The sequence below is a fragment of the Sorex fumeus genome, unplaced genomic scaffold (assembly GCF_029834395.1).
Source record: "Sorex fumeus unplaced genomic scaffold, SorFum_2.1 ptg000022l, whole genome shotgun sequence".
NCBI lineage: Eukaryota > Metazoa > Chordata > Mammalia > Eulipotyphla > Soricidae > Sorex > Sorex fumeus.
Window position 1 is genome coordinate 6,272,047 of NW_026606079.1, and position 12,260 is coordinate 6,284,306.

Below are 12,260 nucleotides of genomic sequence, written 5' to 3' on the forward strand. Positions count from 1 at the left end.
ACACGGCCTTCCCCTCACTGTGTCTCTCGCACAGGCTCACTGTGTCTCTCGTATAGGGCCATGCCCTCCTTTCTCAGGCGGCTCATTTGCAGAGAGAGCGTGTCCTTGCTGTTGTCTCTGAAGATGGTGAATCGACCCTTCACAGAGTCGGCATAGTTTTTAGTACCACCACTACCACTAATGTCTGAAATCCATTCCAAGCCCTTCCCTGGAGCCTGGCGGACCCAGCTCATCCAGTAGTCACTAAAGGTGAATCCAGAGGCTACACAGGAGAGTGTCAGATACTAACCGGACTTCACTAAGTCTCCCCCAGACTCCACCAGCTGCACCTCACACTGGACCCCTGCAAACACAAAGACATCCTGGTCAGGAAACTATCCTCACACAGAGGATTTGACTCTCCCATCTCTCCCATGTTCCATGTCTCTCTCGTCCATGAGTTACCTCCTAACACAGCCACCAGGAGAAGCCAGCTGAGCCCACAAGCCCTGAGATTTTATCAACCTCTAGTTACTTGTCCTTTCCCAACGATTGGAGGCTCTTTCATGGTTAGGGGAATGAGGGGAATTAAGTAATTGGGCCTTAGGTAATCGGGACAAATACCTTTGTTGGTTCTGTGTGAGTCAGTATGGAGCCCCTGGGAACCCCTGAACTGACTCCTGTCCTAGATCTGAGACTGTGCTGGGCTGTTTTCATCACTGTGGAATGAGTCTTATTTGCATGTCCTCGTTCTCTATAAAAAGCTCTCTTTCAGTTTGTACAGAGAAGGGAGGACTCCAGAGCAGGTGTGGGGTTCTGGGTTTGTTTGTTTTTGACCAGGAAAATATTCAGAAACTCTGCATATTCCAGTATGCAATTATTACATGACAAACAATTGAATTGATGTATTTGTTTATTTTTACATAAATCCTGTAATTGTACAGTATTACTTCTATATCATGGTATAGTATAGTACTGCTCTCCCGTTGTTCATCGATTTGCTCAAGCAGGCCCAATAACATCTTTATTGTGAGATTTGATACTGCTTTTGGCATATCGAATATGCGGGGGGAGATTTCCAGGCTCTGCTGTACAGGAGGGATACTATTGGTAGCTTGCCGGGCTCTCCTAGGGATGGAGGAATCAAATCCGGGTCAGCCTAATGCAAGGCAAACGCCCTACCCACTGTGCTAAGTTACATAGTATAGTATACACACACAAAAGCTTAAATGGTTTTTAAATTGTACTCAAAATAGAGTTTAAGTGTTGTTGCACTATTTAGACAAAAGGAATCCACATAGTCACTAACAGTTATCAACGTTTTGGGCACCAGAAGTGTTAAGATAGAATCAGGAGAAAGGCAGTATGCCCAGATAAAAGGGCCCTGATATCTGTAACACCAGTGAGGCAGGCTCCTGTTTCTGCTCAGACTCTTTCTTTGTCCCAGAGAAACGTCTCTTGGTTTAAAGGTATTTGTCCCGATTACCTAAGGCCCAATTACTTAATTCCCCTTATTCCCCTGACCATGAAAGAGCCTCCAATCGTTGGGAAAGAACAAGTAACTAGAGGCTGATAAAATCTCAGGGCTGGTAGGAATAGAGACATTACTGGTGCCCACTGGAGTAATTTGAAGATCAATGGGATGAGAGTGATACAGTGACACCTAAGGCCCTGGGATGTGTAAGAGCTAAACTCAGAAAAACTAAGTTAGAAAATTAACCTAAGAATGTTGTCTCCTGACGATTCCTGGTTCTAAGTAATGACTCTCAATGTGTTGGGCATTTGGAGCTCTCAACTAGGATGTTAGTACCTGAGCAACATCATTTCTCTCTTCAGTGTGTCTGTTAATACTCAGAGCATCCCACCTTGGTCCCTGTTCTCCAGGATCGTCCCCAGTAACTAGAGATACTGAGACAGTAGAGGGGGAAGATTTCTCCCGTGCATGTGGTTCATCAGGTTGATTCCCTGCCCTTCACATGATTTTCCATGCCTTCACCAGGAGTGATCCTTGAGCACAGAGCCAGGAGTATACCATAAATGGCACAAAAAACACAACCAAACCAACAAGGGACAAGGCATAGTACAGTAGTAGGGCACTTGCGTTGCACATGGCCAACCCAGGTTCGATCCCCTATATTCTATGTGATACCCCAAGTACCGTCAAGAGTATTTCCTGAGTACAGATCCAGAAAAAAAATCCCTGAGCATCACAGGGTCTGGCCAAAACAAATGAACACAAAGTCAAAACAAGCAACATAAACAAAATACGGGTTAGATAGCTGTTAAGAACTTGTTTTTTTCTATTGAGAAAAAGTTGTCTTTATTCTATTTTCTGAAGTATGTTGGAGACCTGGATGCATGGAGGTACGTGGAGTGTGACTCTTCACATCAATTCTGACTCTGTCTATTCTTACCATGTAAGAATTTGATTAGCAATAAAATTCACAAAAGGCCATGACCTATTAATGATCTATAATAGAATACAAAGTTCAAAAAGAGAACTCCCAGAATGACCACCAACTGGGGACTCTTTGGTACTATTGCGGCAACATGGGAAGATGCCATTGTTGACAACATCGACGAGGAATACGATCGACTGGTTCAGCATCTCCATGAATGTGAGAGGAATGCCAAGAGAGAGATAGCCACAAAATATCGCCTATCTTCGAAAACTCTTGAGCTAATTCGCCAGCGTGGTTTGGCGCATGCCTCAGGCAACAGCAAGCTAACATCCGCGCTCGCAAAGCAGTGCAGAGATGCGATCAAGGAAGACCTCAAAGAGAGAAGAGCAGAAGTACTGGTAGATGCGGCAGAAGCCGGGAAAAGTATTCATAACGCCCGCCTGTCCTTCGCCAACTACAAGACCAAGATGACTGCCCTCCGACATCCTGATGGATCCATCATATCCTCCAGAACGGCAATGGAGAAGATTATCCATGACTTCTACTCAAATCTCTTCGATAGCCATGTCCTCTTGCCGACATACCAAATTCCACAGGATGGATATGTCGTTCCCAACGTTCATCCTTCTGAAATCCGACACGCCATTTCGTCGGTAAAGAAACAAACAGCACCCGGCCCAGACAAGGTCAGACCTGAACACCTGAAGAACCTGCCGTCAGTACTCATCAATACACTGGCTCGGCTCTTCACTCGCTACCTGTCTGAATGCAAGGTTCCATCCCAATGGAAAACCAGCAGGACCGTACTACTATTCAAGAAGGGAGACATCCATGACATTGGCAACTATTGCCCGATCTGCCTATTGTCTGTCATCTACAAGTTGTTCACTCGAGTCATCCTAAATAGGATTGGCAGAACACTAGATGAAGGAAAACCATGCGAGCAAGCCGGGTTCCGCAAAGGATTCAGCACCATCGACCATATCCACACGATAACCAAGCTCATTGAGGTTTCTCGGGAGTTCAAGATGCCGCTCTGTTTAATGTTCATTGATTTAAAGAAGGCCTTTGATTCTGTTGAGACGAAAGCGGTCATTGAAGCCCTAGCCAATCAGCGCATTCAAGCCCAATACATCAGGATCCTCCGTGAGCTGTATTGCGGATTCACTACCAGGATCTCACCATTCTATAAAGAAGTGATCGTTGATGTCAAGAGAGGGGTGCGGCAGGGTGATACCATTTCACCGAAACTCTTCAGTGCCACCCTCGAGAACATCATACGACAACTGGAATGGGAAGAAATGGGAGTGAAGATAGATGGTTGGCAACTACACCACCTCCGCTTTGCTGATGACATTGTTTTAATAACACCAAACATCAGCCAAGCGGCACAAATGCTGGCCGACTTTGACCGTGAGTGTGGAAAGATCGGACTACAGCTGAATCTTACGAAGACAATGTTTATGAGAAACAGCCTTGTTCCTGACGCCCCATTCGCTCTCAACGGAATGACCATCTCCGAATGCAACAGTTATGTGTACCTAGGTCGAGAGGTCAACATGACAAATGACCTGGCACCCGAGCTGCACAGGAGGAAGAGAGTGGCTTGGAATGCCTTCAAGAACTTCGAAGAAATAGCTAAGAGGACGAAGAACCTCCGGCTCGGGGCACATCTCTTTGATTCCACTGTTCTTCCTGCATTAACATATGCCTCAGAGACCTGGGCCCTACGCAAACAAGATGAGAACGGTATCCAGGTCTCCGAAAGAAGAATAGAAAGAGCTATGCTTGGAATATCACGTTTCACTCAAATGAGAGAAAGAATCTGGTGTTCTGACATCCATCGACGATCAAGAATCAGGGACGCTGTCTCATTTGCCAAGGTGTCAAAAATCAGATGGGCTGTTCTCGTAATGAGATTTAAAGACCACCGCTGAACTAGAGCTGTTACCCACTGGATTCCACGGGATGTCAAAAGACCGCGTGGCCGCCCACCTACCAGTTGGTCAGACTTCTTCCTCAAGATCATGAACAATCGGTTTGAGGCCCTTCATATTCCTGGAGCGAACAGATGTCATTGGACTACACTAGCATGCGACAGGGACAAATGGAGACGTTCCTGGTGCCCGCTCGAGCAAATCGACGACTAACGGGAAGTTAAGTGATTAGGTGATTAAGTGATTATAGATCGTTAATGTTTCATGAGAACTGACATATATGAACACCTGTGTAGTGACAATCACACCCAAAACAGTAGAAGAACCCCTTACCCCAGTGTTTCCCATTGGTCCATGGTATTCCTCTTTCCACACCTCAGCCCTCCCTCATGGTCTCTGCAGTGCTTCCTATTTGTGTAAGTGTATGTAGGGTGTTATGAAGGAGACTCACAATAGCCTTTCACTCTAGGGATATATCATGGGTTTCTCTTCATGACTCAAGTCTTCTTGGATTATTCTCAGTCCTGGACTTTTAAAATAGATCACAGGAGATTTCTAGAAGGAGGGAGAAAAATTAGGAAAAGCTGTTCTACATCTTACATGAATATCAAAGAGAAAGCTATAAAAATAATAACAAACAGAAAAGCACCGATTAATACTCACTATTCAAGGCGTTGGAGTCCTGGGGGCCTAGTGGGGTGAGTGTTGGGGACAGGAAGGACAGATCACAGAGACGAGTGTGGGAGTGTGAGGGTGTCTCTGAGAGTGGAGCTGCTCTGCGAGCCACGGGGAAGGGTCCCTGGAAAAACGCTGGAAATGGGCATGAATGGGAGTGGGGGGTCATGAATGGGAGTGGGTGGGGTGATGGGGGCTGAGTGTCTCTGCGTTGTGACATAATATTGGCCCTTGTGAGCTTCTAGCACATGGTGACCCTCTTTGCCCCTGGTGGAGCTGAGGCCTTTTCCCAGGTGGCTCCCGAGTGTCCTCTGGTGGTGGGCAGTGCCCCTGACGTCTCTTTCTGTGGTCTGGGGAGTCCTTCAGAGTTCCCCAATTCCCAGTGTGAACAGAGGAAGAGCATCCTGAGCACCTAGACGGGACAGGAAGTGTAAGCACTGGGAAATGAGCCCAGCCTGATTCACACAAGTTTCCCCAGGGACGTGTTCAGAGACAGCCCAAGGAGAAGGAAATCCTTCCTGCCCCCACGTGGGGATCACTCATGCCTGAATCACATCACTGCTCACAGAGAACTTAGAGTAAGTCTGGGTTACAGAGAAAGGACTGGAGAGGGGAAGTCGTGCAACGGGAGAACGAAGGGTCACAGTACAAAGACAGAAATGCTAAGAACAAACAATTTAACTTGCTAAAATTATTGTCGCTGTGGAGTTCATGCCCAATTCAATCAGCTAATCAGTGGCTAAATAAATAGCAGTACTCCTACATTTAAAAAAAATTAATGTCACTGTCAGTAGATTACTTGGCGTGTTTGATTCATAGGCCAGTAGAATTTCCAAGTCCCACTAACGATCAATATCCTTGAGTATAGTATGGGTATTTGATATCTTGTGAAAATTTGATTGCTAAATATCTGTGAACAGAAATACAATTCTTTTCATTCATTTATTATTTTTTTAAAATTTTTTATTAGTGAAACACCATGAGGTACAGTTGTAGATTTACAAACTTTTGTGCTTGGGTTTCAGTTATACAATGATCGAGTACCTATACCTCCATCAGTGCCCATTCTCCACCACCAATGATCCCAGTATTCCTACCATGCCCCATCTCCCTCATCCCACCACGCCTCTGGGGCAGGGCATTCCCTTTTGTTCTCTCTCTCCTTTTGGGTGCTGTGGTTTGCAAAAGAGGCATTGAGTGGCAATCATGTTCGGTCTATAGTCTACTTTCAGCATGCATCTCCCATCCTGGGAGGATTCTCCCAACACCCTTTATTTGGTGCTCCCTTCTCTATGTGAGCTGCCTTATCTGCTAGCATGTGCGGCTGGCCTCCGAGCCATGGAATAAAACTCCTGGTACTTATCTTGTCTATTCTTGGGTGTTAATCTTCTAATTTTTTACTTTATGTTCCCCAGATGAATGCAATTTTTTATGTTTGTCCCTCTCTTTCTCATTTTGCTTAGCATGATACTTTCCATGTAATACCACTTGTATGTAAATTTCATGACTTCATCTTTTCTAACAGCTGCATAGTAGTTCATTGCATATATGTACCAAAGTTTCTTTAACCAGTCATCTGTTCTCGGGCACTTAGGTATTTTCCAGATTCTGTCTATTGTAAAGTGTGCTGTAATGAACAAACAATTGCAGATGTCACTTCGACTATACTTTTTTGCCTCTCTGGGATATATTCACAGGAGTGGTATTGCTGGGTCAAATGGGAACTCAATTTCTAATTTTTTGAGAATAGTCTATACTGTTTTCCAAAAGGGCTGAAGCAGTTGGCATTCCCACCATCAGTGAAGGAGGGTCCCTTTCTCGCCACATCCGTGCCAGCACCAGTTGCTTTTGTTCTTTTGGATGTGGGCCAGTATCTGTGGTGTGAGATGATATCTCATTGTGGTTTGATCTGCATCTCCCTGATGATTAATGATGTAGAGCATTTTCTCATGTGCCTTTTAGCCATTCAGATTTCTTCTTTGAGAAAGCTTCTGTTCATTTTGTCGCCCGATTTTTTTATGAGGTTGGATGTTTTCTTCTTGTGGAGTTCAACCTGTACTTTGTATATCCTTGATATCAACCCCTTGTCAGATGTGTATTGGGCGAATATCCTTTCCCATTCTGTAGATTGTCTTTTTATTTTGGTCACTGTTTCTTTTGAGGTGCAGAAGCTTCTTAGTTTAAGATAGTCCCATTTGTCTATCTCTGTTTTCACTTGCTTGGCCAGTGGCGTGCCATCTTTGAAGATACCATTAGCTTCAATGTCATGGAGGGTTTTGCCAACTTTGTCTTCAATGTACCTTATGGATTCCAGTCTGATGGTGAGGTCTTTCATCCATTTTGATCTTACTTTTGTACATGGTGTTAGGCAGAGATCTGAGCCCATTTTTTCCATGTAGCTGTCCAGTTTTGCCAGCACAATTTGTTAAAGAGGCTTTCCTTGCTCCACTTCACATTTCTTGCTCCCTTGTCAAAGACTAGATGATCATATGTTTTTGGGGAGATGTCAGTATATTCAACCCTGTTCCATTGGTCTGCAGCTCTGCCTTTGTTCCAGTACCATGCTGGGAAACAGAAAACTTTGGCGTCAGCAATACTTCAACCTTGCCTCTGCCTTAGAGCATCAAGGCCAGTGCTCTAGCAGCTTCTTCCAGTTTTAACAATCCCCTACTTCTCTCTGCCACCTGCTCCTTAGTGCACACAGGCATCTTCTCTCAGCCTCTATAGACCCATTGTTCTCCCAATAATCTCTTTCATATGACTAAGGTCTAGAGCACGTGTGGGTGTCGATGTCCTGGCTATGCTGCACTCATAAACTTTTAAGCATCTACTGTACAAGACAGATGGACCATCTCCTTGTTCCCAAAATCCCTGTAATTACGAGATAAGTACATGCAGGGAGCTGGAGTTTAAGCATTTGATCAATGGTCTCTGCAAGGGGGACATTTTCCCAAACCCACGGAGCTGCTCCTTACTTCATGCTGAGACCTCATCAGGGAAGACAGGTTATGGATCGGACTATACCAATTTTGAATTTAACACTTTTGAGAGGAGAGTATTTTCCTGAGTATCTACAACGGGCAAATAACATGCCCCTAGTGTCAACCAAAACATTTTCTTTATTCCTATCATTTCAAATGTGAGCTGAGCGTCCCCTGCCAAAATGTTAAACACAGGAGCCTGTGTGCCTTGGGCCTCCCCAGAACAGGAAACTGAAAGTCTCCTCCAGGGACTGAGTAAAGCGAACTGAGGATCCTGTCTGTACCAGGACACGGGTGGATAGTTAGACCTAGGTCAGGCTAGGAGACTTCCCGACACTTCTGCTCACCAGGGAGCAATTTCTGTCCCAAGATCCTGTCTGTTTGCAACTGGGACAACTGTTCTGTGGCCCTAGCACTTGGTACGGGGCCTGGGAGATTGAAACAGATTTAAGTCTTGGAGTTCAGGGAACCGGGTGTTTTTGTGAGGATTCAGAGATTAAAGTCAGGGTAAAAGCCCCTTACCCCAAAACACTCAACTGTGTGGGTCAGTTCATCTATCTAGCTGCTCTTAGCGACTGTTGCTACCATGCCGTGGATCCTTTAAGCTCTATATTATGAGAAAGATCATTCTGCATCTCTCCCTTTCCTCTGACTGATTTACTTAGCATGATATCCTCTAGTTTTTCCTAGATTACAGAAAGTTGAGTGATTTTCAACTCAGTAAGCATGGTAAGGTTCACAGAGGGTAGACAGGACTCTTTCCAGGTGTTTCTCATGTATGTGATATTTATGAGTTAAATGTCTTCAGGGCAATGATCCAGACTTCTGAATTCAGTTGGAAGTGTGTAGCACTAGGAGAGTGATTGGTGATTTGAAAACGTGGCATTCCCAGTTGTCACTTGGAGGTGTCACTGCAAACAGAGGACAGTGGGGAGACAGAGATCAGTCTGACCACTCTAGAACAGTAGGTAGCAGTTCAGTCCCCAAGAGGTCCCTCTAGGTGTCTACTCTGTGCAGAGGCAGGAAGGTTGCATTGAGAACAATCCTCGAGGTCTGACTTCTGGACTATCCTGTCCTAGGAATCTGTGCCTTTCTGCTCTACTCACACTGACAGTCCAGGCTGGCCTTCATGTCAGGTCCCTGCTTCTGTGCTCTGCATTGACCTCGGTTGGAACTTTAGCCCATATTGTGCTCATTGTGCCTTCAGGAATTGAAGGGTTGTCCTGATACATGTATGTTAAATGTTCTCCTAGAAGAGGGAATGAAGATATTCTCATATCAGATATGAGCATTTTCCCTGTCATTGGGAAGAGTTTTGTTCACTTTTTGTAAATTGACCATTTTAATAAATTTGGTAACATTTTGAAAGTGCAGATATGAATCTTGGATTCTGCATAAAAAGTAAACCTCATAGTCCAACTCTGAAAGCACGTATATACCCAGGAATACTGTGGTCTTCATGACTGATAGCCCATCAAATAGTCATGCTGTCTGAGGCTTCCCTGTGGACACTAATAGAAGACACACACACACATATGTACATGTATGTATATATTGCTGTTTTCTGCTCATCTAGTCTATGTTTTTGGGCATGTATATATATCCATGGACATATGTCATCAATGTCAATTGAGATAAAGTAATAAATTGTGATTATTTATTCTCAGATTACAGAAAATTAATGTCTCACTCAATAGCTAAGTGGCTGAACACTAACAGTGGTGGTACAGTCAATGAGATTACAAAACAATCCTAATTTATGCAGAAAATTAATGTCTCACCCAATAGCATATACTTCCCAGGAATATTGATCAATTGGTGAGATAAGACAAGAGGTGAACTCAGCTTGGATTAATGAGTCCTGGGGTGAGGGAGCAGACCCTGAGGACTTGCTCTAGATCCTGTCTGCTGGTCCATGCTACTTCCAGCATTTCTGGGCACATTCCAGACCTTGTGTCTGTGCTTGGGTAATGACCTTCCCCTGAGCTGGGCTGAGATGCCCCCAACATCAGGACTTCGCAGTCCCTGACCCTGACCTTTTCCTTACCACCACGTGTTAGGAGAAATGTGACAATGGTCCTTTTCATGTAGGGTCATCTCCTCCACTGTCTTTGTCCATGGCAGGATTCCAGCTCAGGAATATGAAAATACAAACATGCACAGAGGGACAGGGCTCCACAGAAACTCCAGAAGAGGATCCTAAGGCCTGTTATTCGTCGATTGCCTCGAGCAGGCCCCAGTAACGTCTCTTTCATCCTAGCCCTGAGATTATATTCAAGGCTCTTTAGGAGAATGAGACCCATCATTGTTACTGGTATTTGGCATATTTGGTACGCCACGGGGAGTTTGCCAGACTCTGCCCTGTGGGCAGGCTACATTCGATAGCCTGCAAGTTTGTCCAAAGTAGGAATGAGATAATAAGATGTCATAAAAAGATGTCCTGATAAGACGTTCTGGGAGCTTGATTTTATAGTCTCTGAGTCTTGGCCGCTGATGGGATTACACGGCGCCAGGGGGCCAGGTGGTGGGTGTGACCCCCACCTACTGGAATTTGGAGGATCTGGGTGGAGGATGCTCGACTCCAATCCGAGTAGGCTTGGAGATCTCGGCCCCGGAACCCGCGTGGCTTTGTCCCTCTGCCAGTACCTTCATGTGTGCAGAGTGATCTCAGCATGGTGGTGGCTGGTCCTGGAGGTCATCGGCTGCTGGAGCCCTGGTCGGGGCGGGGAGGAAAGCTCAACCCGCTCCCCTCCAAGGGACCCCAGCGAGGAACAGCCAGATGCAGGGGCAGGAGACTGCACTGGTCTCGTCCGGGAAACTCCACAGAAACTCCAGAAGTGGATCCTAAGACCAACACTCAAATTTCATTTTAGAGGAAAAGAAATTTTTGCTGAACCACAGAATTAAAAAGAAAGTGTGACAATAAGTCTGCCATGGGTAGATCTACAGCCCACGAATGTGTAGTGACACTAACCCAAACTTCCACATGGTTCGTCCTGTACCATCTGAGGCACTCCACTGAAAAATTCTTTTATTTTTTTTTTGCTTTTTGGGTCACACCAAGCGATGCACAGGGCTTACTCCTGGATCATGCATTCAGGAATTGCTCCTGGAGGTGCTCGAGGGACCGTATTAGATGCTTGGAATCGAACCCGGGTTGGCTGCGTGCAAGGCTAACACTGTACCTGCTGTGCTATTGCTCCAGCCCCTCCACTCAAAAATTCTTAAAGAAAATATGAGTGACACCAAATGTTCTAGAGAGAAGCCATCTTCCTGTTGGCTATTGCCGAAGGACAGAGAGAGATCCTGAGCCTTTCCCGCAGATGAAGCCTGACCCTGTGAACCCCATTCTGTGTCTCAGATCCTGACTCTCTGGGGAGGAAGGAAGGAGGATCAGCGTCCCTGTCATCTCCTCGCTCGGCACAGCTGCATCCCCCTCAGGTTTCTGACACACTCAGGATGTGGTTGTAACACTGTGTCTCTCGCACAGTAATACACAGCCGTGTCCTCAGTGCTCAGCCTGCTCAATTCCATGTAGGCTGTGTTCTTGGACTTGTCGACAGTGAAGGTTAGTCTGCCCTGGAACTTCTGTGCGTAGCCTGTACCACCACTTTTAGTGTTTAGCCATCCCATCCACTCGAGCCCTTGTCCTGGGGCCTGCAGCACCCAGTGCATCCCGTGGTCGGTGAAGGTGTAACCGGACGCCTCACAGGAGATCTTCACTCCCAGGTTTTCCCACCTCAGCCCCCGACTGCACCAGCTGTACCTGGGAGTTCACACCTGTGGACAGCAGACAGGAGTGGGTGGACTCCACATAACTGGCCCCGTTCCCGCAGTCCAAGGCACGGGGACGCTTACCTGCAGTCACTGCCACCAGGAAGAGAATTCTCCAGGTCCAGTCCATGGTCGGGGAACGTGCACTCAGGGGCTTCTGAGTGTGGGTGTGCCTGCTATGTGAGGTTGTCAGGACATAGACGCATCTGTATTCAACTCAGTGTCCCACATATGATTTGCATATTCATGAGGAGGGAGAATTCATAGCTAAACACTTGGTCCAACCTTCGAAGATGCTGCTGGAAGCAACCAGGTCCATCCTCAAGAGGAGTGAAGAGGTCCACGTTCTGACCCTTGTTTGAGGAGATGAAACCCTGCCCTGTCCCAGGATTCTGTACACAGAGAGCTCCCCCTCTGGAGGGTCAAGCCCTTTCAGGACCTTCCCTTCAGGACCATCCACATCTGTATGGCTTGGAGACATCTGGATACACCTGGGCTTTGAGGTTATTTCT

At 46.1% G+C, this 12,260-nt stretch overlaps 1 gene segment (V, D, J or C); it reads right to left on the reverse strand.

Annotated features, from left to right (window-relative positions):
* Positions 1-14: 14 nt before the first annotated feature.
* On the reverse strand, positions 15-11,878 carry LOC130023183 (immunoglobulin heavy variable 3-23-like). The segment is given in 2 exon segments: positions 15-262; positions 11,833-11,878. Coding segments are annotated over 2 exon segments (294 nt in total).
* Between the last annotated feature and the right edge of the window lie 382 nt (positions 11,879-12,260).